At 48.8% G+C, this 26,984-nt stretch overlaps 1 protein-coding gene across 3 annotated transcripts in view; it reads right to left on the bottom strand.

The window, feature by feature from the left end:
* Nucleotides 1-26,984, bottom strand: part of LOC140424932 (cilia- and flagella-associated protein 69-like) — a 186,983-nt gene that overhangs the window by 142,566 nt on the left and 17,433 nt on the right. For all 3 annotated transcript variants that reach the window (XM_072508617.1, XM_072508615.1, XM_072508616.1), the window contains exon 3: nucleotides 5,362-5,427. In XM_072508617.1, coding sequence (XP_072364718.1) covers nucleotides 5,362-5,427 — 66 coding nt within the window. The remainder of the gene's footprint in view (nucleotides 1-5,361; nucleotides 5,428-26,984) is intronic.

The following is a 26,984-nucleotide window of genomic DNA, read 5'->3' as shown; positions in this document are numbered from 1 at the left end:
TTCATGCACAGATACCCATAACTCTCTTTGTGTTGCAGCTTTCTGCAGTTCTTCGCCAGTTAATTAATACTCTGTTCTTTTCTTCTCCCTTCCAAAGTGAACAACTTCCCATTTTCCCACATTTGCCAATTCTTTGCCCATTTACTTTACCTATCAATATCTCTTTTGTATCCCTCTCGCAACTTGCCTTTCCACCTATCTTTGTGCTGTCTGCAAATTTGGCTACAGTACATTTGCTTCCTCCCTCAAAGTCATTTATATAAATTGTAAACAGTTGCGGTCTCAACAATTATTCCTGTTGAACCCCACTGGTTACAGGTTGGCAACCTGAAAAAGAACCTCTTACCCTACCCCGAATCTCCCTAATGGAAGACCCCCCCCCCAGCACTGCCCCTGGCACTGTTCAAGGGGCAGTACAGGGATGCAGCGCCCGGGGGCTGTGCTAGGGTACTGCCCGGGCATGACCGCTCCCCACTGGGGGTTGTACTTACCTGTGCACTCCTGGAGGGTACTGTTTGCCAGTTCCCAGTTGATAAAAACCTGTCAGGAATTCGGGGTGGGGTACGTTAGTCTGTGGGAAGATTTTCCAGCGGGGAGGCATGCTAATTATATTTAAATAAATTCAAATGTAGTTCCTGTCATTGCATGGCGAGGACAATTGAGCAGCAGGGAATCCCTTCCAGCGTAAAAGCCAATTTGAGATTTCCCCGCAATTCTCCACCCTCTCCGCCATTCCCAGCCGCCAAAAAACAGGGGCATATAAACACCCCCCCACCACCAGAATTGTACTTAATGCATAGGAACATAAGTAAGTTGATGCACGATCAATGACCACTAAAGCGGTGTTGTAGTCCAACTGAAGGCTTTAATAAGCTAGATGTTTCCCCCAGCAGGTCAGGTACAGAATGAAGGCTGCTGGGGTGGCACGGGCTTTTACACCCCGCCTTGCAGGGCGGAGCTACCATACAGCTTGACCAATAGGAAACATACAATATCTACCAATGGTGTTCCAGCATTACCAGGTACCGTAATACCTCTACACAGACTATCACATTCAGCCCCTGTTAAAAAAAGAGTCCGGCGGGTGTGGCGGCTTGATATTACAACATGGTAACGTGGTAGAAATTATAGTTATGGAGGTACCGTACTACCTCCGTACAGCGTTTTGTAACTATTTACAGATTCATAATTAACGATATACTTTAAAATGAAGCAATCAGTCGATCGGAGGCCTGGTCGTCCTCTGCGATCGTCGAAGCATTGGTGGTGATGCCAGTAGAGGCTCGGGCGCCTGTGACTCCGGGAGCGTGACCTCGATCTCTGTGGCAGCTTCAACACCCCTAGACAGCACTGGTGGGGAAAACGGTTGACCTGGGAAGGAAGCGTCTGCGGGGTGCGTCGGTGGGTGGGGGGGCCTAGACGGGGCCGGCGGAAGGACCGATTCTCCTGTAAGGTGCACCGGTGGGAGGGAGGGTGGGACTGGTGGCTGGGGTGTGCGTGGTGATCCGGCGGGAGCCAGGTCTCGTAGGGAGACCGTATCTTGTCGGCCGTCGGGATACGCCACGCAGGCGTACTGGGTGTTAGCATGGAGAAGATGAACCCTCTCGACCAACAGATCTGACTTGTGCACCTGCACGTGTTTTCGGAGCAGGGTGGGTTCGGGAGCTGCCAGCCAGGTCGGGAGCGAGGTCCCAGAGGAGGACTTCCTGGGGAAGACAAGGTGACATTAGTGGGGTGTTTGGTTGGTCGTGGTACAAAGCAGTGACCGGATGGAGTGGAGGGCATCCGGGATGATTTCCTGCCAGGGGGAGACTGGGAGGTTCCTGGACCATAAGGCCAGTAGGACGGTCTTCCAGACTGTTCCGTTCTCCCTCTCTACCTGTCTGTTACCCTGGGGGTTGTAACTGGTTGTCCTGCTCAAGGGGATGCCCTTGCTAAGCTGGAATTGACGCAGTTCGTCGCTCATAAAGGAGACCCCCTATCACTATGTATGTAAGCGGGGAACCCGAACAGTGCAAAGATGCTATGGAGGGCCTTGATGACGGTGGTTGCGGTCATGTCGGGGCAGGGGATGGCAAATGGGAACCGGGAGTACTCGTCAATCACGTTCAGGAAGTACGTGTTGCAGTCGGTGGAGGGGAGGGGGCCTTTGAAGTCCATGTTGAGGCGTTCAAAGGGACCGGAAGTCTTTATCAGGTGCGCTTTCTCTGGCCGGTAGAAGTACCGTTTGCACTCCGCACAGATTTGGCAGTCCCTGGTGGCTGTCCTGACTTCCTCGATGATAAAGTGGAAAAAGCGAGTGACCCCCGGGCGGCAGAGGTCCTCATGGAGGGCTCGGAGGCGGTCCACTTGTGCGTTGGCACATGTGCCGCGGGACAGGGCATCGGGAGGCTCATTTAGCTTCCCTGGACGATACAAGATCTCGTAGTTGTAGGTGGAGAGTTCGCTCCTCCACCGCAAGATCTTATCGTTTTTTATCTTGGCCCGCTGTGCATTATCGAACATGAAAGCAACCGACCGTTGGTCAGTGAGGAGAGTGAATCTCCTGCCGGCCAGGCAATGCCTCCAATATCGCACAGCTTCTACTATGGCCTAGGCCTCCTTTTCGACTGAGGAGTGGCGGATTTCGGAAGCATGGAGGGTACGTGAGAAGAAGGCCACGCGTCTGCCCGCTTGATTGAGGGTGGCCGCCAGAGCTACATCAGACGCGTCGCTCTCGACCTGGAAGGGGAGGGACTCATTGATGGCATGCATCGCGGCCTTTGCAATGTCTGCTTTGATGCAGCTGAAGGCCTGGCGGGCCTCTATCGACAGGGGAAAAACTGTGGATTGGATCAGGGGACGGACCTTGTCCGCATAGTTGGGGACCCACTGGGTATACTAAGAGAAAAACCCTAGGCAGCGCTTCAGGGCCTTGGAGCAGTGAGGGAGGGGGAACTCCATAAAGGGGCGCATGCTTTCAGGGTCGGGGCCTATAACTCCATTTCGCACTATGTAGCCGAGGATGACTAGGCGGTCGGTGCTAAACACGCATTTATCCTTGTTATACGTAAGGTTAAAGATCTTTGCGGTCTGGAGGAATTTTCGGAGGTTGGTGTCGTGGTCCTGCTGGTCGGTGGCCGCAGGTGGTGACATTATCGAGATACGGGAATGTTGCCCGTAAACCGTACCGGTCAACCATTCGGTCCATCTCGCGCTGGAAGACCGAGACCCCGTCAGTGACACCGAAGGGAACCCTTAAGAAGTGGTAGAACCGCCCATCTGCCTCGAAGGCAGTGTATTTGCGGTCACTCGTGCGGATGGGGAGCTGGTGGTAGGCGGACTTAAGATCCACCGTGGAGAAGACCTTGTAATACGCGATCCTGTTTACCAGGTCGGATATGCGGGGGAGAGGGTACGCGTCCAGCTGCGTAAACCTGTTGATGGTCTGACTGTAGTCGATGACCATCCTATGCTTCTCCTCGGTCTTTACCACCACTGCTTGAGCTCTCCAGAGATTGTTGCTAGCTTCAATGACTCCTTCCCTCAGTAGCCTTTGGACCTCTGACCTAATAAAGATCCGATCCTTGGCACTGTACCGTCTGCTCCTGGTGTCGACGGGTTTGCAATCCGGGGTGAGATTCGCAAACAGGGAAGGCGAATTGACCTTGAGGGTCGCGAGGCCGCAGACAGTGAGGGGGGGGTATAGGGCCGCCGAATTTGAAAGTTAGACTTTGGAGATTACACTGGAAGTCTAAACCTAGGAGTGTAGCTGTGCAGAGGTGGGGAAGGACATAGAGCCGGTAATTTTTAAGCTTCCTTCCTAGGACCATGAGGTTTGCTACACAAAACCCCTTTATCTCTACTGAGTGGGAACCGGAGGCCAGGGAGATTTTTTGATTAACGGGGTGGACGAGGCGAGAACAGCGCCTTACCGTGTCGGGGTGTTTGAAACTCTCCATGCGCTCAGAGTCGATTAAGCAGGACGTCTCTTGCCCGTTGATTAGTACTGTCGTTGTAGCAGTTGAGAGTGTTCGAGGCCAGGACTGGACCAGGGTCACCGAGGCTAATCGCAGCAGTTGAGTGTTCTCTTTGGGCGGTGTGCGGTCAGCCGGGCTGGGGTCCTGGGAGTCCATCCAAGATGGCGGCTCCCATTGGTGCACAAAATGGTGGCGCCGCTCGATTGAACATGGTGTCCATGGGACAAGATGGCGGCGCCCAGGGGCCGCACATGGCCCTGGAGGAGGAAGATGGCGGCGCCCGCTGGCCGCACGGAGACCGTGGAGAGGTTTGTGGTGGCGGTCCGCATTCGCCATCGGAGACCGCGGCGACCGCACGGGCCTGGCATACCACCACAATGTGACCCTTTATACCGCATCCCTTGCAGGTGGATGCGCGGGCCGGGCAGCGCTGTTGGGGATGCTTGGCCTGCTCGCAAAATTAGCAGCGGGGCCCCCCGGGGTTGCCAGTCCGCCTTGAAGCACAAGCTTGTGGGGAGATGGGAGATGTCTCGGGGTCAGCTGCGGAGGGGTTCCACGTTGCCCAGGAGGCTTCCGCGCGGTCGGGAACGTAAGCAAAGGCGCTTCGCGAGGCCACATCCAGGGAGCTTGCAAGGGCCCATGCCTCCTTGAGGCCTAGGGTGTCTTTTTCCAGCAATCGCTGGCGGATTTGGGAGGACAGCATACCTGCCACGAAAGCGTCCCGGATCAAGAGTTCTGTGTGGTCGCTCGCCGAAACATGCGGGCAGCTGCAGTTTCTCCCCAACACCAGGAGCGCAAATCCTTGAGATTCCCCAGGGATTTGTCGCCTCGTTGCCAGCAGATGTCGGGCGTAGACCTGCTTTACCGGGCGAATATAATGCCCTTTTAGCAGCTCCATTGCTGCAATCAAAGTCATCCGTGTCCTCGATGAGGGTGTAAATTTCTGGGCTCACCCTCGAGTGCAGGACTTGCAATTTCTGTTCTCCCGTGGGTGTGTTTTCGGCCCTTCCGAGGTATCCTTTAAAACACGCCAGCCAGTGCTTGAAGGTTGCCGCTGAGTTCGCCGCGAGGGGGCTGAGTTGCAGACACTCCGGCTTGATTCGGAGCTCCATCCTGTTAAATCTAGCTTATTAAATTGATGCACGATCAATGATCACTAAAGCGAGGTTGGAGTCCAACTGAAGGCTTTAATAAGCTAGATGTTTCCCCAGCAGCTCAGATACAGAAATAAGGCTGCTGGGCGGCACGGGTTCTTATAGCCCGCCTTGCAGGGCGGAGCTACCATACAGCTTGACCAATAGGAAACATACAATATCTACCAATGGTGTTCCAGCATTACCAGGTACCGTAATACCTCTACACAGACTACCACATAAGTGAACTGTCAACAGCAAAAGGATACAAAACCAAACTGGTATTGTTTCACAATCCTCTTCAAAGTATGCAGATGTCTATCAAGAAGGTTGCACTGTGGAATGTATGAAGACAGACTTATACACAGAAATGGCGTCAAATGTGATTTTGTGTATCACTATTAGTGGAAAGGTAAGTGCCTTCCAAATTCTGATAAAATTCTCATGCATTATAAGCAGTGGTTTAATTATAAGCAGATGTTTAACAGTTAAATTGAGAAATTAAGTCCTTCATCCTAAAACGCAAAGCCCACAATGAAAAACAGCTCGAAGGGAGAATGTTACCTTCAGTGACACTTGCAAAAATGAAACATGGGGAAAACATAATTCAAGCAGGACTCTATTACACAGGCTGAAGCAAAATACTGTAGATGCTGGAAACCTGAAATAAAAACAGGAAATGTAGGAAATTCTCAGCATGTCCGGCAGAATCTATGGAGAGAATGTTTCAAGGCCTTTCATAAGAACTGGAAAAAGTTAGGAATGTAATCAGTTTCTGGTTGAGAAAAAGGGAGGAGAATGGAAAAAAGAACACAAGGGAGGATCTGTGATAGTGGATGGTAGAAGAGTTTAAATGACAAAATATTTAAATGGTTCAAGACCAAAAGGAGGGTCTTGGGACAAGTGAAGTAACAGAAGATGTCTCTACAGGAGGTGTAAATAACAAGATTCTGAACAGTTGCTGTCCCAAAGCATAGAGAAGAAAATAGGAGAGAACAAGAGAGAAAAAACCCCCAAAGAAAATGGAAACAAAATGAGGGAAGAGGTACTGCTGAACTCAATGTTGAATCCAGAAGACTGTATGGCGCCCAGTTGAAAGAGGAGGTGCAGTTCCTCAAGCTTGTGTTGAGTGCCATTGGAACATGACAGGAGGCTCACGATAGAAAAAATCAGATTGGGAGCAAGATGGAGGATTAAATGACAAGCAACTGGAAGCACAAGGTTACACTTGGGGACCTAACAGAGGCAAAGTGGTCACCTAATGTAGAGGAGACCACAATGCGAGCAGCGAATGCAGGAGACTAAATTATGAATCATTGTTTCACCTGGAAGTTGTGTTTTGGTCTTTGGATGGTGAGATGGGGGGGTCGGGGGAGGGGGGGGGGGGGGGGGGAGGTAAAAGATCAAGTGTTGTAACTTCTCTGCTTGCATTGAAAGGTGCTGCAGGAACCCAAAGAGTTGATGAGATGGCTGAGGAGTGAACCAGGGTATTGTGGAGAGAAAGTCTCTTCAGGATGCTGAAAGGGAAGAAAGGGAGGTGGGGAAGGGAGGGGGAGTGGAAGGGGACAAAGGTGTGTTGGTGCTGGCATCAGCAATGAACATTTATGTATGTTTTACAACAAAATTCAATACAAAATTACATTAACAGACAAATATCACTGACAAAATGGATAGGAAAGCAATGATTCCTTCAATATAAATTACAATCACTATTGGTTAAGAGAACCCTAATGCTCCTTAGGGTTCTCAGGAGCTTGAAAGCGGGGGTGCTCTTTCTGCAGGAGACCCACTTCAGTGTGAAGGACCAGGTTACATTAAGGAAGGGGTGGGTCGGGAAGGTTTTTCAATTGGGGTTTGATTTGAAATCGAGTGGAGTGGCGATTTTAATGAGCAAAAAAATGGGACTTGTGAGTGCGTAGGAGGTGAGGGATCCGGGTGGGAGATATGTGATTGTGAGTGGGGTATTGGAAGGGGCACCATTGGTGTTGGTAAATGTGTATGCCCCAAATTGGGATGATGTGGGTTTTATGAGGGGGTTGCTGACATCGATCCTGGATTTGGCCACGCACCAATTGATCATGGGAGGGGATTTTAACTGTGTCCTGGAGCCGAGGGTGAATAGGTCGAGCCCCAGGTCGATGGGTAGGGCACAAATGGCAAGGGAGCTGGAGGATTGATTACTTTGCATGAGTTGGGAGATTTTGGTTGGGGTGGAGGGGGCAGAGTGTGCGGGGATAGTTATCTTGGACCATGTGCCCACTGGCTGGAGATTCGGTTTAGAACGGGACGAGAGCAGAGGCCGGGGTGGAGGTTTGACTCGGGGTTGTTGGCGGATGGAGGTTTTTGTGATAAGGTGCGAGCGGCGATTAAGGAATATGTGGAGTTGAATCAGAATGGGGAGGAGTCGGCAGCCATTTTTTGGGAAGCACTGAAGGCAGTGGTCCGGAGGAAATTATTTTGTTTAACGCTTGTGCGGATAGGGAAAGGAGGGAGGAACATGACCGTCTAGTGAGCGAGATAGTGGAGGTGGACAGGGAATATTCGAGGGTGCCCACCGTGGAGGGATTGGCGAGGAGGAAAAAGTTGCAGGGTAAATTTGACAGGCTGGCTACGGGAAGGGCGGTAGGGCAACTGCGTAAGGCAAGAGGGGTGCAATATGAGTATGGGGAGAAGGCAAGCCGCATGCTGACGCATCCAGGGAAATATTGAAGATATGGACTGGGGCTGGGGAGGTGGTGTTGGGGCCAGGGAACATAAACAAGGCGTTTAGGGAGTATTAACAGGGGCTTTATGAGGCGGACCTATGGGGAGAGGAAGGGGACATGGGGCAGTTTCTGGACGAGTTGGAATTTCCCCAGGTGGAGGAAGCAAAGAGACAGGCGTTGGCACAGCCCCTGGGGCTGAGGGAGGTCCTGGATAATATCAGGGGTATGAAGTCGGGGAAGGTCCCTGGGCCGGATGGGTGGAATTTTATAAGGAATTTGCGATGGACTTGCCACTACATCTGTTGGGGACATTTAATAAAGCACTGGAACATAGAACATAGAAAATACAGCACAGAACAGGCCCTTCGGCCCACGATGTTGTGCCGAACCTTTGTCCTAGATTAATCATAGATTATCATTGAATTTACAGTGCAGAAGGAGGCCATTCGGCCCTTTGAGTCTGCACCAGCTCTTGGAAAGAGCACCCTACCCAAACTCAACACCTCCACCCAACACCAAGGGCAATTTGGACATTAAGGGCAATTTATCATTGGCCAATTCACCTAACCCGCACATCTTTGGACTGTGGGAGGAAACCGGAGCACCCGGAGGAAACCCACGCAGACACGGGGAGGACGTGCAGACTCCGCACAGACAATGACCCAAGCCGGAATCGAACCTGGGACCATGGATCTGTGAAGCAATTGTGCTATCCACAATGCTACCATGCTGCCCTTAAGAACAAATAAATCTACACTATATCATTTTCCCGTAATCCATGTACCTATCCAACAGCTGCTTGAAGGTCCCTAATGTTTCCGACTCAACTACTTCCACAGGCAGTGCATTCCATGCCCCCACTACTCTCTGGGTAAAGAACCTACCTCTGATATCCCTCCTATATCTTCCACCTTTCACCTTAAATTTATGTCCCCTTGTAATGGTGTGTTCCACCCGGGGAAAAAGTCTCTGACTGTCTACTCTATCTATTCCCCTGATCATCTTATAAACCTCTATCAAGTCGCCCCTCATCCTTCTCCGCTCTAATGAGAAAAGGCCTAGCACCCTCAACCTTTCCTTGTAAGACCTACTCTCCATTCCAGGCAACATCCTGGTAAATCTTCTTTGCACCTTTTCCAGAGCTTCCACATCCTTCCTAAAATGAGACAACCAGAACTGTACACAGTACTCCAAATGTGGCCTTACCAAAGTTTTGTACAGCTGCATCATCACCTCACGGCTCTTAAATTCAATCCCTCTGTTAATGAACGCGAGCACACCATAGGCCTTCTTCACAGCTCTATCCACTTGAGTGGCAACTTTCAAAGATGTATGAACATAGACCCCAAGATCTCTCTGCTCCTCCACATTGCCAAGAACTCTACCGTTAACCCTGTATTCCGCATTCATATTTGTCCTTCCAAAATGGACAACCTCACACTTTTCAGGGTTAAACTCCATCTGCCACTTCTCAGCCCAGCTCTGCATCCTATCTATGTCTCTTTGCAGCCGACAACAGCCCTCCTTACTATCCACAACTCCACCAATCTTCGTATCGTCTGCAAATTTACTGACCCACCCTTCAACTCCCTCATCCAAGTCATTAATGAAAATCACAAACAGCAGAGGACCCAGAACTGATCCCTGCGGTACACCACTGGTAACTGGGATCCAGGCTGAATATTTGCCATCCACCACCACTCTCTGACTTCTATCGGTTAGCCAGTTCGTTATCCAACTGGCCAAATTTCCCACTATCCCATGCCTCCTTACTTTGTGCAGAAGCCTACCATGGGGAACTTTATCAAATGCCTTACTAAAATCCATGTACACTACATCCACTGCTTTACCTTCATCCACATGCTTGGTCACCTCCTCAAAGAATTCAATAAGATTTGTAAGGCAAGACCTACCCCTCACAAATCCGTGCTGACTATCCCTAATCAAGCAGTGTCTTTCCAGATGCTCAGAAATCCTATCCTTCAGTACCCTTTCCATTACTTTGCCTACCACCGAAGTAAGACTAACTGGCCTGTAATTCCCAGGGTTATCCCTAGTTCCTTTTTTGAACAGGGGCACGACATTCGCCACTCTCCAATCCCCTGGTACCACCCCTGTTGACAGTGAGGACGAAAAGATAATTGCCAACGGCTCTGCAATTTCATCTCTTGCTTCCCATAGAATCCTTGGATATATCCCGTCAGGCCCGGGGGACTTGTCTATCCTCAAGTTTTTCAAAATGCCCAACACATCTTCCTTCCTAACAAGTATTTCCTCGAGCTTACCAATCTGTTTCACACTGTCCTCTCCAACAATATCGCCCCTCTCATTTGTAAATACAGAAGAAAAGTACTCATTCAAGACCTCTCCTATCTCTTCAGACTCAATACACAATCTCCCGCTACCGTCCTTGATCGGACCTACCCTCGCTCTAGTCATTCTCATATTTCTCACATATGTGTAAAAGGCCTTGGGGTTTTCCTTGATCCTACCCGCCAAAGATTGTTCATGCCCTCTCTTAGCTCTCCTAATCCCTTTCTTCAGTTCCCTCCTGGCTATCTTGTATCCCTCCAATGCCCTGTCTGAACCTTGTTTCCTCAGCCTTACATAAGTCACCTTTTTCCTCTTAACAAGACATTCAACCTCTCTTGTCAACCATGGTTCCCTCACTCGACCATCTCTTCCCTGCCTGACAGGGACATACATATCAAGGACACGTAGCACCTGTTCCTTGAACAAGTTCCACATTTCACTTGTGTCCTTCCCTGCCAGCCTATGTTCCCAACTTATGCACTTCAATTCTTGTCTGACAACATCGTATTTACCCTTCCCCCAATTGTAAACCTTGCCCTGTTGCACATACCTATCCCTCTCCATTACTAAAGTGAAAGTCACAGAATTGTGGTCACTATCTCCAAAATGCTCCCCCACTAACAAATCTATCACTTGCCCTGGTTCATTACCCAGTACTAAATCCAATATTGCCCCTCCTCTGGTTGGACAATCTACATACTGTGTTAGAAAAGCTTCCTGGACACACTGCACAAACACCACCCCATCCAAACTATTTGATCTAAAGAGTTTCCACTCAATATTTGGGAAGTTAAAGTCGCCCATGACTACTACCCTATGACTTCTGCACCTTTCCAAAATCTGTTTCCCAATCTGTTCCTCCACATCTCTGCTACTATTGGGGGGCCTATAGAAAACTCCTACAAGGTGACTGCTCCTTTCCTATTTCTGACTTCAACCCATACTACCTCAATAGGGTGATACTCCTCAAACTGCCTTTCTGCAGCTGTTATACTATCTCTAATTAATAATGCCACCCCCCCACCTCTTTTACCACCCTCCCTAATCTTATTGAAACATCTATAACCAGGGACCTCCAACAACCATTTCTGCCCCTCTTCTATCCAAGTTTCCGTGATGGCCACCACATCGTAGTCCCAAGTACCGATCCATGCCTTAAGTTCACCCACCTTATTCCTGATGCTTCTTGCGTTGAAGTATACACACTTCCACCCATCTCCGTGCCTGCAAATACTCTCCTTTGTCAGTGTTCCCTTCCCCACTGCCTCATTACAAGCTTTGGCATCCTGAATATCGGCTACCTTAGTTGCTGGACTACAAATCCGGTTCCCATTCCCCTGCCAAATTAGTTTAAACCCTCCCGAAGAGTACTAGCAAACCTCCCTCCCAGGATATTGGTGCCCCTCTGGTTCAGATGCAACCCGTCCTGCTTGTACAGGTCCCACCTTCCCCAGAATGCGCTCCAATTATCCAAATACCTGAAGCCCTCCCTCCTACACCATTCCTGCAGCCACGTGTTCAACTGCACTCTCTCCCTATTCCTAGCCTCGCTATCACGTGGCACCGGCAACAAACCAGAGATGACAACTCTGTCTGTCCTGGCTTTCAACTTCCAGCCTAACTCCCTAAACCTGTTTATTACCTCCACACCCCTTTTCCTACCTATGTCGTTGGTACCAATGTGCACCACGACTTCTGGCTGCTCCCCCTCCCCCTTAAGACACGATCCGAGACATCCCTGGCCCTGGCACCCGGGAGGCAACATACCTTCCGGGAGTCTCGCTCGCGACCACAGAATCTCCTATCTATTCCCCTAACCATTGAATCTCCTACAACTATTGCTTTTCTATTCTCCCCCCTTCCCTTCTGAGCCCCAGAGCCAGACTCAGTGCCAGAGACCTGGCCGCTAGGGCCTTCCCCCAGTAGGTCATCCCCCCCAACAGCATCCAAAACGGTATACTTGTTTTGAAGGGGAACGGCCACGAGGGATCCCTGCACTGTCTGCCTGTTTGTTTTTTTCCCCCTGACTGTAACCCAGCTATTCTTGTCCTGTACCTTGGGTGTGGTTACCTCCCTGTAACTCTTCTCAATCACCCCCTCTGCCTTCCGGATGATCCGAAGTTCATCCAGCTTCAGCTCCAGTTCCCTAACACGGTCTTTGAGGAGCTGAAGTTGGGTGCACTTCCCGCAGGTATAGTCAGTGGGGACACCGGTGGTATCCCTCACCACCCACATCCTACAGGAGGAGCATGTAACTGGCCTAGCCTCCATCCCCTCTTACCTTACAGAATATAGCTGCTGTGTGGACTAACTAGATCTCCGCCCTCCGACTCTGCTCCCAGTCAGCTACACTTCCTGTAAACTCCTGGCTCTCTTCGCACTCTTTGCGGAAATGTCGGAAACAAAATGAAAGGAGCACCTTACTCCCTCCTCACCTAACTCCCTTGGTCACCAAACTCTCACTATCGCACTCAAAAATCACCAAATTCAGCACTCCCTCGGTCACCAAACTCTCACTATCGCACTCAAAAATCACCAAATTCAGCACTCAGTGCAAACAAAGTCTGCACTGTCGGGGATCACTTTTATACTGTGAATCTAGCCTCTGAAAAACTGGCCTAATCCAATTAACTAATTAACAAGCTCCAGCTGCAAGTGCCTAGAAGTAGAAGCCTGTTTAAAGCTGATTGAAAATTCACCTTCTTCTAAACCAAACAGCAACTTTTAAGTTAATTAACTAAATAAAAGAAAGACTAAACTTTAGATAAAAATGAAGCCTTATACTCCCTCGGTCACCAAACTCTCACTATCGCACTCAAAAATCACCAAATTCAGCACTCAGTGCAAACAAAGTCTGCACTGTAGGGGATCACTTTTATACTGTGGAGAAGGGGGAGTTTCCGGAGATGATGATGCAGGCAGTAATCACACTAATCCCAAAGAAAGGGAAGGACCCGGTGGAATTTGGGTCATATAGACCCATATCACCATTGAACACAGATGTGAAAATATTGGCTAAGTTTTTGGCGGGGAGGATGGAGGACTGTGTCCCGGGGGTGGTTGCAGAAGATCAAACAGGCTTCATGAAGCGCAGGCAGCTCGCGAGTAATATAAGACGGGTGTTGAATGTAGTGATGAATCCGCCAGGGTACCAGAGGTGGTGATGCCCATGGAAGTGGAAAAGGCATTTGACTGGGTGGAGTGGTGGTGCTTGTTCGAGGTTTTGGGAAGTTCTGGGTTTGGGCTGAGATTTGTGGCATGGGTGCAGTTGCTGTATGGGGCACCAAGTGCGAGGGCAAGAACGAATGAGATGTGCTCACGAAGCTTTGACTTACACAGGGGTACGAGGCAGGGATGCCCACTGTCGCAGTTGCTGTTTGCACTGGCCATAGAGCCGCTGGCAATGGCTCTCAGGGGGTTGGCAGAGTGGCGGGGGATTATGAGGGGACAGAGGGAGCATTGGGTGTCGCTCTATGCCGATGACCTCTTGCTGTATGTTTCGGATCTGTTGGAGAGTATGGGAAGGATTATGGGCCTGCTGGGGAGGTTTGGAGGGTTCTCGGGGTACAAACTGAATGTGGGGAAAAGCGAGGTATTCCCGCTGAATGATCTGGGACAGCGGACTAATTTAGGGTGGGTGCCATTTACGGTAGCGAGGGATAGGTTTAGAACTTGCTTCATTATTATAGGACAGCGAGTTTGGACAAGGTGGTGGGAAGGAGAAGGGGTAGAGTGGGTTAGGATGAATCTTGTAAGGGGTCTATTTTGAGGGCTGTGGTGACGGCAGCATTGCCAATGGTTCCGAGTAGGTATTCAGGGCGCCTGGTGGTGTAGTCCAAGGTGAAGATATGGAATCAGCTGAGGAGGCATTTTAGGGTGGAAGGGATGTGGGTGCTAACGCTGCTGTATGACTTCATGGGTTTGAGCTGGGGTGGATGGACATGTATACAGGAGGTGGAGGGAAGTATGCCTGGTCAAGGTGAGGGATTTGTATTTGGAGGAAGGGTTTGACAGTCTGGAGGAGCTCAGGGAGAGGGTAGAGCTGCCGAGGGGGAGTGAGTTCAGGTATCTGCAGGTAAGGGACTTTGCGCGAAAGGTCTGGAGGGGGTTTCCTAGGTTGCCGGGGTACACCTTGCTGGAGCGACTGCTGCTTCCAGATGTGGAAGGGGAGGAAAGAATTGGGGATATATACAAGTGGCTGGGGAGCAGGGAGGTGAGCAGGTGGTGAAGATCAAGGAGAAATGGGAAGTGGAGTTGGGGGGGGGAGATCAATTGGGGAGCATGGAGTGAGACACTGCGTAGGGTAAACAACCTCCTCTTGTGCAAGGATGAGCCTGATACAGTTTAAGGTGGTGCACAAGGTGCATATAACTCGGGCGAGAATGAGTGGGTCCTTTCAGGGGGTATCAGATGAATGTGAAAGGTGTGGGTGGGGGCCAGCGAATCACGTGCACTTGATTTGGGGTTGCAAAAAATTGGGAAAATTCTGGTGGGAGTGTTTGCGGTCTTAACCAGTGTAGTGGAGGAGGAGGTAGACCCGGTCCCTTTGGTTGCAATATTTGGGGTTTCAGAGAAGCCGGAGCTCATGGAGAGGAGGAAGGCCGATGTCGTGGCCTTTGCCACTCTGATTGCACGGCGGCGAATCTTGCTGGAGTGGCGGTCAGCATCGCCACGGGAGGGGGTTAGCGGCTTGGTTGGATGGCCTGTACGACGTCCTGCGGTTAGAGAAGATAAAGTATGAGTTAATGGGCTCAGCAGGGTGGGTTGAGAAAAGGTGGAGGATGTTTGTGACCGTGTTTGAGGAGCTTTTCGCCGCAGTGGGAGAGGAGGGAGTGGGGGAGGGTGAAAAAGAGCTAAGTCTTATGGACTGTATAGTTAATTGTTGGGAAGTATGTTTCCCAGGGTGTTTATTTGCTGTAATCTGTTTTGATATATGTTTGTAATAAAATATATATTTTTTAAAGTGAAGCAGTGAATTACTAATAATGTACAGCACAGAAACTGGGCATTTGGCTCAACCAGGCAATGCTGGCATTTATATTCCACTTGAGCCTCTTCTCACCTTTCCTCATCTAACTTGAGCAGTATAATTCTCTATTCCCTTCTCCCTCATATACTTTTTCAGCTTCCCCAAACAGTGGTACAGCATGTTAATCAAGAAAATGAAAATTTACGAAACTATCAACACACTGCTTATCAATTAAAAAAAGGCAAATGATGTTACACTAAAGAATGCAAATGTAAACAAATCATTTAATTATAGGGAGACTTTAATTTCCCTTGAAAGGATATAGAACTGAGCAATGTGTTTTCACAGAGTTCCTTAAATCCATCACCAGCAGTCAATGATTCCATTGATTCTTCATAGATGCATCTGCCAGAATATACAAATTTAATCTACAAATTTGGTGTAGGTTGCGTCTCTTCGACTAGAGACCATCTCCCTCCTGCATCTGGTTGCTGTAGCTCACAAGGCCAAGCAGGTTCTTCTCTTTGCTGGTGCATAGAACCTCTACTGTCTGTCTGCGATATTGACTTTTAGGGAAGCCTGTAACCTGGGACGGGATTCAATTCCCATGTTGCGTGTTTCTTGGTGGCACGCCATTCACTGGCGGCGAGATTTTCTCTTCCCGCTGCTCGTCAATGGGATTTCCCATTTAAGCCACTCCACCCCACCAAGAAACCTGTGGGCGGGGATGTGCTGCCAGCAGGAAAAGAGAATCCCGATGGCTGGGGAATTCCAGCCCTGATCTCAGAGATGATTTCCTCTGCTGTTTTCAACGTAAAACACATTTACTTTTCATCCAGGTAGAAATGCTAATTAGCTATCCTTCATTCCAACATCTTTTCATCTTAGAAATAAATGGACAGTTTACAGCTTAACTGTTTACAACCTGATACCAACAACATCTTTCTAGGACTTTGGGAGACTCAGCAAGGAATTTTCTGATATTTTTCCAAAGTGTCGGTCCCGCCGAGAAAACCGGGGAGACTCCCACATTCGCTGACAACAGGAAAACTTGTATATTCAGCCTCTTTAACAAAAAAAGTTTTTCCACATGTTTCACACCGAGCTCATGGCGGCTTCCCTCTGATTTGTTCCCCCTGGGAAAACTTAATCTCTGTAATCAATGGGGTGCTCAATTTAAACCTCCCCAGCACTCCTTGCACTTGACCCAATTCAGTCAAGGGGCTGGCTGCCAGGAAGACAGCACTGCGTTTTACAGGGGCTGTCCTTACCACACTTCTACATGTCTGGCAATCAGCCAGACATCCAGCAAGCAAGGCTACCAACCCCGTATGGGAGGCTGGGGAAACAACAGTGAATGCCAGCTCAATCCATAAGAGGATGGGGCTACAGTGCCGAAAGAAGATGAATGACCTTCTATGTGCAGCCTGGGTAGGTCTGCCTCCTCATGTCTCCCATTGCACCTCCACGGTGATCTATCGCCCAGCCACCTCACGGGGTCCCAACACTTGCCTTTCCAGCCACCCCCCCCTCCTCCACTCTCCATAGTCCTCCCATTTGCTCCTCAAAGCCCCACTCCAACTCACCTCACAGGCATGCCAGATTTCATTACAATCTTCACTGGCAGGACTCCTACACTTTCCCATTTGTTCCATTGCAGGATAAACCCGAGCACAACCGGCGTGAGCCTGCACAACCTGCTGGAGTCATGCCCAAATTGAAAATCTAACGCCCTTTGAGCCGAGACCCTTGAGCTGGCCACAGAGGAGCAGGACCTCACCTGTGCACAGGGTGAGTTGGGAGAACCTGATAAAAGTGAGAACCCTCAACACATGCAGCCATGGTGCAAGCCACAGGTGAGGTTTCTCCCACACGTCTGTTCCTGTGATGTACTAATGCAATCTTGCGTTCCTTGCAGATCAATCAGTCAACCAGCCCAGACCATCCATGCGCCCTTTGGAGACCACAGACCCAAGCAGCTCCGAGGGTGACATCTCAGAGACAAGCATTGAGGAGGCGTCACAGCTGTTACCTGCATCCTCCACCAGTGCAGATAATCACAGCTGGGAATAACGAGTAGGTAGGCTTCTGGGACACTCTCATGTGGGCACCTCACAGCTGAAAATCCACAACTGGTGGAGAACGAACATCCCACGGATCCAGCACTTGGAGGACATGCACTCCTTGGCAGGGGCTGTCCATTCCATGGTTCAGCTCATGAACTCCATGGTGCAGGACATCAACTGCATGGTGTAGGCTCTAGTGAAAATCCACGAATGTTAGCGTCAGAAGACAGTGGGGATTCTGGATCTCACTCCAGCTGCTCCTCCGACCCAGGGGTCCCTGGGCACCGAAGCGAAGAGGATCGGCAGGAGCGCAGCTCGGGGCCTTCCACTCAAGCCACCCTAGGGATGTCCAGCTCAGCTGTAAGAGACACACCTTCAGCCCTCACACCAAAGAGTGCAACACTGCAACACCCGTGCAGCCCGAAAGTAGGCCTGGACCCTCAAGATCCAACGCCCCCCCCCCCCAGGGGACACCAGCCAAGGTCATCTCAGGCAACAGGGAGTGGAAGTCAGCAGGATGTCTCAAACTCAGCTATGGATCATGGAGATACACCTAGACGTAGCAGGAGGGTGAGGAAGAGTAACAAACGATATGGACCTCAGAGGAGGCAGTAGCAGCTAAGGTGAGTGATTCAGCCTCTCTGGGCCCTTAGATCATCCCATTCAGTGGCAGGTCGCATTCAGCTCTCGGTCAAGCAGGAATTCAGACTTTTTTTTAGCATTAAAGGAGCATCACTCTGTTCTCACTGCAAGTCATCATCATTCTCCTGCAGCATCAGGCCAACCGTGCTGCCCATGAATGTAGCTCCTATCACAATCACCTCCTGCAGATCCTTAGTAGTGAGAGGATGTCACATCCCACGGTGGGAGAGGATTTCACACCATAGTCCTGGCCGTCCCCAAACTGAGAGGCTATGAAGGCATCCCTAGCCCTGCACCCCATGCGGGCCCTGGCCAGCACCTGAGATCGTTTCTCCACCTCCTCTGCAGATTTCCCCTTGCTGTTCTTATCAACATCCTCCTCACTCGAGGAGATGCCGTGCTCCTCCTTCCATCTCCTCCTGATCCAGCTGCTCGCCCCACTGCAATGCTAGCTTTTGCAGAGAGCAGCAGACCACTATGATGCATGAAAACCTCTGTGGGCTGTATGGGAAGACACCCATCGACTGGTCTAGGTACTGGAACCGCATCTTGAGCAGGCCGATCTCCTGCTCGACCAGTGCATAGGTTGACACGTGAGCCTCGTTGTAGCGAGCCTCAGCAGGTGTTTGTGGCCTTCGCACTGACATTATCAGCCACCTCCTAAATGGGTACTCTTTGTCCCCGGGGAAGCCAGCGCTCCAGCAGTAGGCATTTGTGAGCATCCCAAGCTGTAACTATAATGGATACGGGCACACACTTGCATAATCCGCATTGTGTGGTTACAGACAATCTGGACATTGAATGGTATCCCTTGCAGTGCCCAAACACCATCCCATGCCACCATGGGGAGCGCAGAGCCATGTGAGTGCAGTCAATGACACCCTGAACCTGAGGCTTACTTGCTATGTGGTCGAAGCCCATGATCCAGGCTCACCTGGTCCTGGTCCAAGTTGATGTACATGTGGGCCCTCGCAAATAGTGCATCTGTGACCTTCCTTATACACCTGTGTATACAAGACTGGCAAATTCCACACAGGCCACCCATGCAGCCTTGAAACAAGTTACTGCTATAGAAGTTCAGAGCAGCAGTAACTTTAAGATCAACAGGCAATAGGTGATCTTCCAGCCCCTGTGGTCCCACTCTTACATCAGTTGGCACAGGTGGTCCACCATACTCCATGTCAGGCACAGTCTTCTCTGGCACTGGACCTCTGACATCTGAAGGTAGGTGGTTCGACAGTGGAATACCCATGGCTGGTAGTTTATCCTCCAAGGCTCCGCTATCTGTGGCTCTGTTTCCAGAAATTAATGGGCCCTGCCTCCCCTCCGCTGCAGGACACTGGTCTTGGCCTCATGCAGTGGCACATCGATGTCACTGCTGCTGCTCAATAGCAATGAAAATAATGTCAGCTCAACTGGCTCCATGATTCTCTCAAATCAAAAGCTGAAAGGAAAAGAACATCAATGTGAGTGATGAGAAGTTCTGATAATGCCCTAACCCACAACCCTCTCAGGATCTGGGACATCCAGCCATGAGTTTCCCCCATGTGATCACCTTTCCAATGAAGTTCACTCCCTCCCCTGTCACACAATAGCCACTCCCCCATAGTTGTCTCTCTCAATTCCACCTCAATGAAGCATTGTGACCTTTGAGAGCCTCAGCAGGTGACATTACTCCCTGAAATGTGAGGAGTAAGGGCAGTTGAATGCATTCAATGGACCTGGTTCTACCTTCACGGGGAACGTGACGCTGCCACCCATTATCTCCTGGATGGGGTGACTCATGAGCGCCTTCAGCATAACGCCTTGCATTGACGGCCCACATCAGTGTTACCTCTTTGTTATGGAAATGTGGATATGGGCACACACCGGCATAATCCGCATTGTGTGGTTACAGACAATCTGGACAACCATTGGAGTTCAATGTTTGGGGGCTAGGCTTCCAACCATTTTAATCAACACAAATAACCAAATAAATTCATTCAAATAAACTGAGGGGCAAATTAAAGGGTCAGTCCCTTAAAGGAAACGGCCTTAAACAAAAAATGAATCACAAATGAGACTTAAAGGGTGGCACAGTGGTTAGCACTGCTGCCTCATGCTGCCGAGGACCCGGGTTCGATCCTGGTCCCGGGTCACTGTTCGTGTGGAGTTTGCACATTTTCCCCATGTCTGTGTGGATCTCACCCCAAAAACCCAAAAGATGTGCAGGGTAGGTGGTCTGGCCACTCTTTTGAGATCCACCAACAAAATTGAAGAAAGGAAACAAATTTTGGGACAAAGCAAAAAAGGGACGCTCCTGTTAGGGGCACTGCCCGAACAAAGATCAACGGAAACTTAAAAACATCAAATAAGAGTGCAATTAAAGCGGCCAATAAAGTACCCCAACCCCTGCGGTGCCCACCAGGCACGTTAGGTCTCTAGGGTGCCAGTAGACAACGCATGCTCCCTGGCCAGGATACCCGGCCACAAATGTAACCTCGGTAGAACGGCATACAGCTAAACTTTCAAGGATTAAAAATTAGGCACTTATCAGTGGCACACTCATGCATTGCAATTCTGACTACATTGGCACAAATGACTTGTCAAGGAAGTATCAGGGAGCTGATTAGGCAACTGGCTTCTCCTTCTGGCAGGCAAGGCACGCCTGAGCCATGTAAAGATTGCAATTTTCAGTCAGCCTCATCCTTAGAGGGCACCCTCATTCCCCCCCGATCTCATCAGTTGCGGATTAAATGAATCTTCCAACTTGAACAGCCAGCCACCCATACATAATCCCTGATGGACCTCCATAACCAGTGGCTTGAACTTCCACACAGACTTCAAAGTGCATCCTCAGTGTGGGTGTTCATTCTGACTGCACTCAACCTACTCACCGGTCTTCAGCCCTCATGAGGCTGAGTGCCCCATTCTGCCCATGCAGCCTGGCATCTCACAGAAACCCACCCAAGGATCTCACAGTTGCCCCCTGTGCTGGCCTTGTCAATTCACCTGTTCCCACCCACTTACTTTCCAGCTGCCACTCTAGAAGGGCAATCCTTCAGTGGTGATATCGTCACAAGCCCAGCAAGGAGGTCACGGGAAATGCTGCTTGTAAACCAGCCGTCAGACCCCTCTAAACCTCAAGGCTCACAGCCATGACCGGCTGCTAAGGCTTGCAAGCAACACTCAGAGATGCCGAGACTGAACCACCCCCCCACCCCAATTGCAAGCTCAGGTTGGACTTATCTGGGCCCCCGCGTCCTCTCCATTGCCCCCCTTGCAATTGGCACCATGGAGGGTGATGGCGATCTGAGTGCTCACCTCTGACAGCTCCTTTGGAGGTGAGGTTGCCTGGTTCTTGCGTTTATACAGCTGCTGTAAATCACACCGGTGTGACGTCAAACTGCCAACGATGAATATTAAATGAGCAGGAAAGTCCCAGTCGGTGGTCTCGTTAATAAGATGCAACTGTATTTAAATGAGCTTCCCGACCTTCCGTGGCAGGATTTTTGTTACGTCACCGGCAAGGGGCTTTGAAAATCAGAAAATGCGATAGGGCCTTGGGGAGAGAGGGCAATGGGATGAGAGGTCCATGGGAAGGGGGGTATGAGAAGAGAATATCATGAGGAAAGGGCTATGGGGTGAGGGTCAAGAGGAGAAGATCATGAGGAGAAGGGTCAGACCTAAGTACTTGTTGAATAAAATAAAATTTTGATGATAACAAATATACATAAAGATAGAAAAGGCTTCTTTATATTTGTTTTCTACGTTCTAACCTATTTCACAAAATATCTTCAACATAACAAGAACGTTTGGGTTTCCCTCAATGCCCTTGGGAGGTCAAAAGGGTTCCATGCCCAGAATAGCTTGGGAAACTCTGTTCTAGCAGATTTATTTGTAAAGAATTATTAGAACAGGCTTTACTGCTGGTGGTGTGTTTACAGAACTCTTCAAAAACTGAGGAACGTGCCTGGTGAAGATCACTTAAAATTATTACTCGATGGAATGAGAATACAGAAACCCATTGGAAGCTGGAAGTGTAAGGATTGCAATGTGTAATAAGCAGAAAAAGAGAATGTTCATCTCTGTAGTTTAAAGTATAAGTTGTCTGCAATAAAAAAGCTTTTAGTCAATCATGATTTTAGTCATTTATTACAGTAAACATTTTAAAACATGAAGTATTGATATGTCATTCTTTCAGCTATTAACATTTACTTTAGTCAGGAATAAGGTGGGTGAACTTAAGGCATGGATCGGTACTTGGGACTACGATGTTGTGGCCATCATGGAAACTTGGATAGAAGAGGGGCAGAAATGGTTGTTGGAGGTTCCTGATTATAGATGTTTCAATAAGATTAGGGAGGGTTGTAAAAGAGGTGGGGCGGGGGGGGGGGGGGAGGGGGGGGCATTGTTAATTAGAGATAGTATAACAGCTGCAAAAAGGCAGTTCGAGGAGGATCTGCCTACTGAAGTAGTATGGGTTGAAGTCAGAAATAGGAAAGGAGCAGTCACCTTGTTGGATGTTTTCTATAGGCCCCCCAATAGCAGCAGAGATCATAGATTATCATAGAATTTACAGCGCAGAAGGAGGCCATTCAGCCCATCGAGTCTGCACCGGCTCTTGGAAAGAGCACCCTACCAAGGTCAACATCTCCACCCTATCCCCATAACCCAGTAACCCCATCCAACACTAAGGGCAATTTTGGACACTAAGGGCAATTTATCATGGCCAATCCACCTAACCTGCACATCTTTGGACTGTGGGAGGAAACCGGAGCACCCGGAGGAAACCCACGCACACACGGGGAGGATGTGCAGACTCCACACAGACAGTGACCCAAGCTGAAATCGAACCTGGGACCCTGGAGCTGTGAAGCAATTGTGCTATCCACAAGGCTACCGTGCTGCCCGGTTGAGGGGGCGAAACCCACGCAAACACGGGAAGAATGTGCAAAGTCCACACGGACAGCGACCCAGAGCCGGGACCGAACCTGGGACCTCAGCGCCGTGAGGCAGCCATGCTAACCACTGTCCATCGTCCCATTTCCCATGGCCAATCTCCTGTCTTCCACTTATTTCTCTTTCCTTCCTTTCTCCCTTTTCCCGCGTCATTCTTAAATTCCCCTGAGACCTCCCGCTTTCCCATTTCTGATCACATTTCCCCTCCTGAATCATCAAACCTGTGTTTAGATGTGGAGGAACAGATTGGGAAACAGATTTTGGAAAGGTGCAGAAGTCACAGGGTAGTAGTCATGGGTGACTTCAATTTCCCAAATATTGAGTGGAAACTCTTTAGATCAAATAGTTTGGATGGGATGGTGTTTGTGCAGGGTGTCCAGGAAGCTTTTCTAACACAGCATGTAGATTGTCCGACCAGAGGGGAGGCCATATTGGATTTGGTACTTGGTAATGAACCAGGACAAGTGATAGATGTGTTAGTGGGAGAGCATTTTGGAGATAGTGACCACAATTCTGTGACTTTCACTTCAGTAATGGAGAGGGATAGGTGCGTGTAACACGGCAAGGTTTACAATTGGGGGAAGGGTAAATACGATGCTGTCAGACAAGAATTGAAGTGCATAAGTTGGGACCATAGGCTGTCAGGGAAGGACACAATTGAAATGTGGAACTTGTTCAAGGAACAGATACTACGTGTCCTTGATATGTAAGTCCCTGTCAGGCAGGGAAGAGATGGTCGAGTGAGGGAACCGTGGTTGACAAGAGAGGTTGAATGTCTTGTTAAGAGGAAGAAGGAGACTGATGTAAGGCTGAGGAAACAAGGTTCAGACAGGGCGCTGGAGGGATACAAGATAGCCAGGAGGGAACTGAAGAAAGGGATTAGGAGAGCTAAGAGAGGGCATGAAAAATCTTTGGTGGGTAGGATCAAGGAAAACCCCAAGACCTTTTACACATATGTGAGAAATATGAGAATGACTAGAGCGAGGGTAGGTCCGATCAAGGACAGTAGCGGGAGATTGTGTATTGAGTCTGAAGAGACAGGAGAGGTCTTGAACGAGTACTTTTCTTCAGTATTTACGAATGAGAGGGGCCATATTGTTGGAGAGGACAGTGTGAAACAGACTGGTAAGCTCGCGGAGATACTTGTTAGGAAGGAAGATGTGTTGGGCATTTTGAAAAACTTGAGGATAGACAAGTCCCCTGGGCCTGACGGGATATATCCAAGGATTCTATGGGAAGCAAGAGATGAAACTGCAGAGCCATTGGCAATGATCTTTTCGTCCTCACTGTCAACAGGGGTGGTACCAGGGGATTGGAGAGTGGCAAATGTCATGCCCCTGTTCAAAAAAGGGAATAAGGATAACCCTGGGAATTACAGGCCAGTTAGTCTTACTTCGGTGGTAGGCAAAGCAATGGAAAGTGTACTGAGGGATAGGATTTCTGAGCATCTGGAAAGACACTGCTTGATTAGGGATAGTCAGCACGGATTTGTGAGGGGTAGGTCTTGCCTCACAATTTTTATTGAATTCTTTGAGGAGGTGACCAAGCATGTGGATGAAGGTAAAGCAGTGGATGTAGTGTACATGGATTTTAGTAAGGCATTTGATAAGTTTCCCCATGATAGGCTTATGCAGAAAGTAAGGAGGCATGGGATAGTGGGAAATTTGGCCAGTTGGATAACGAACTGGCTAACCGATAGAAGTCAGAGATTGGTGGTGGATGGCAAATATTCAGCCTGGAGCCCAGTTACCAGTGGCATACCGCAGGGATCAGTTCTGGGTCCTCTGCTGTTTGTGATTTTCATTAATGACTTGGATGAGGGAGTTGAAGGGTGGGTCAGTAAATTTGCAGACGATACGAAGATTGGTGGAGTTGTGGATAGTGAGGAAGGCTGTTGTCGGCTGCAAAAAGACATAGATAGGATGCAGAGCTGGGCTGAGAAGTGGCAGATGGAGTTTAACCCTGAAAAGTGTGAGGTTGTCCATTTTGGAAGGACAAATATGAATGCGGAATACAGGGTTAACAGCAGGTTCTTGGCAATGAGGAGGAGCAGAGAGATCTTGGGGTCTATGTTCATAGATCTTTGAAAGTTGCCACTCAAGTGGATAGAGCTGTGAAGAAGGCCGATGGTGTGCTGGCGTTCATAAGCAGAGGAATTGAATTTAAGAGCCGTGAGGTGATGATGCAGCTGTACAAAACTTTGGTAAGGCCACATTTGGAGTACTGTGTGCAGTTCTGGTCGCCTCATTTTAGGAAGGATGTGGAAGTTTTGGAAAAGGTGCAAAGGAGATTTACCAGGATGTTGCCTGGAATGGAGAGTAGATCTTACGAAGAAAGGTTGAGGGTGCTAGGCCTTTTCTCATTAGAATGGAGAAGGATGAGGGGAGACTTTATAGAGGTTTATAAGATGATCAGGGGAATAGATAGGTAGACAGTCAGAGACGTTTTCCCCGGGTAGAACAAACCATTACAAGGGGACATAAATTTAAAGTGAATGGTGGAAGATATAGGGGGATGTCAGAGGTAGGTTCTTTACCCAGAGAGTCCATGGAATGTACTGCCTGTGGAAGTAGTTGAGTCGGAAACATTAGGGACCTTCCAGTGGCTATTGGATAGGTACATGGATTACGGTGGAATGATGGGGTGTAGATTAATTTGTTCTTAATCAAGGACAAAACTTTGGCACAACATTGTGGGCCAAAGGGCCGGCGGTACTGTATTTTCTATGTTCTATGTTCTATGTTATCAGCCTTTAGGAAGATCTAACACTGGCTATGATTTTCGAAAATTTGTGAGTTTCTGGAATAGTCCCAGTAGACTAGAAGCTAGCAAATGTAACATCACTATTTAAGAAAAGAAGGAGCGAGAACTCAGGAGACTACAGGCCAGTTAGCCTGACATTGTGTAAATGCTGGAATCTATTATTACAAAAGTCATAACAATGCACTTAGAGAAGCAATTGGAACAAGTCAACAGGCTTTACGAAAGGAAATCTCACTGAAAATTTCTGAGGATGTAATTGAGTAGGAAGTTAAAATTAATATAAATAAACATTCATGTTTATTTAAGACTAGGGAGGTTATGCTGCAACTGTATACGGTGTTAGTGAGGCCACACCTGGAGTATTGTGTTCAGTTTTGGTCTCCTTACCTGAGAAAGGACGTACTGGCACTGGAGGGTGTGCAGAGGAGATTCACTAGGTTAATCCCAGAGTTGAGGGGGTTGGATTACGAGGAGAGGTTGAGTAGACTGGGACTGTACTCGTTGGAATTTAGAAGGTTGCGGGGGATCTTATAGAAACATATAAAATAATGAAGGGAATAGACAGGATAGATGCGGGCAGGTTGTTTCCACTGGTGGGTGAAAGCAGAACTAGCCTCAAAATAAGGGGAAGTAGATTTAGGACTGAATTTAGGAGGAACGTCTTCACCCAAAGGGTTGCGAATCAATGGAATTCCCTGCCCAGTAAAGCAGTTGAGGCTCCTTCATTGAATGTTTTCAAGATAAAGATAGATAGTTTTTTGAAGAATAAAAAAATAAAGGGTTATGGTATTCGGGCGGGAATGTGGAGCTGAGTCCACAAAAGATCAGCCATGATCTCATTGAATGGCGGAGCAGCCTCGAAAGGCCAGATGGCCTACTCCTGCTCCTAGTTCTTATGTTCTTATTATGTATTTGTCAAGTATATTAGTAAAAAGAGAATTATTAATGTGGTATTGAAAATTACAGTGGTGTTTTATGACCTTTAATGAAAAGAAAAATCTCAGAGGTAAATTCTGAAGTGATTGGGAAAAAGCAACAATATTTTGATGAATGAAAGGAAAATTCGGATATCTCAGTTACCCTCAATGAAGAAGACATTTTAGGATCCTAAGGGACTTGAGAGAAAAAATATTAAGTTCCTAGAAATTCTATTTTAGGCTCCACTGAGATTCCTATGACTGGGAGGAAACATTCCCACTAAGTTGCGTGGATAATCAGCCATGCAGTAGCCTGCTACGTATCGTGAAACCCTTACTCCAATGTGTGCGTGGCCTCACAAGGTTTTTTGAATAGGCTGCATACTGATCAAAACAGGCCATGCACAACAACTACATCTTAAAGGAAACATTGCTGAAGAGTAGCTGATTGAAGAGTAGTACACATTTTTGTTAAAAACAGCTAATCTGGTGGTTTAAAATCTGTGATAAGAAAAGGGGTAGCCTTTAATTAAAGATGAAACTACTAAGTACCTATAAGAGGAAAGTAGAAAAAGC

This window comes from Scyliorhinus torazame, chromosome 6, assembly GCF_047496885.1.
Source record: "Scyliorhinus torazame isolate Kashiwa2021f chromosome 6, sScyTor2.1, whole genome shotgun sequence".
Lineage (NCBI taxonomy): Eukaryota > Metazoa > Chordata > Chondrichthyes > Carcharhiniformes > Scyliorhinidae > Scyliorhinus > Scyliorhinus torazame.
Note: the sequence above shows the minus strand (reverse complement) of the source record. Positions and strands in the feature narration are given on the sequence as shown.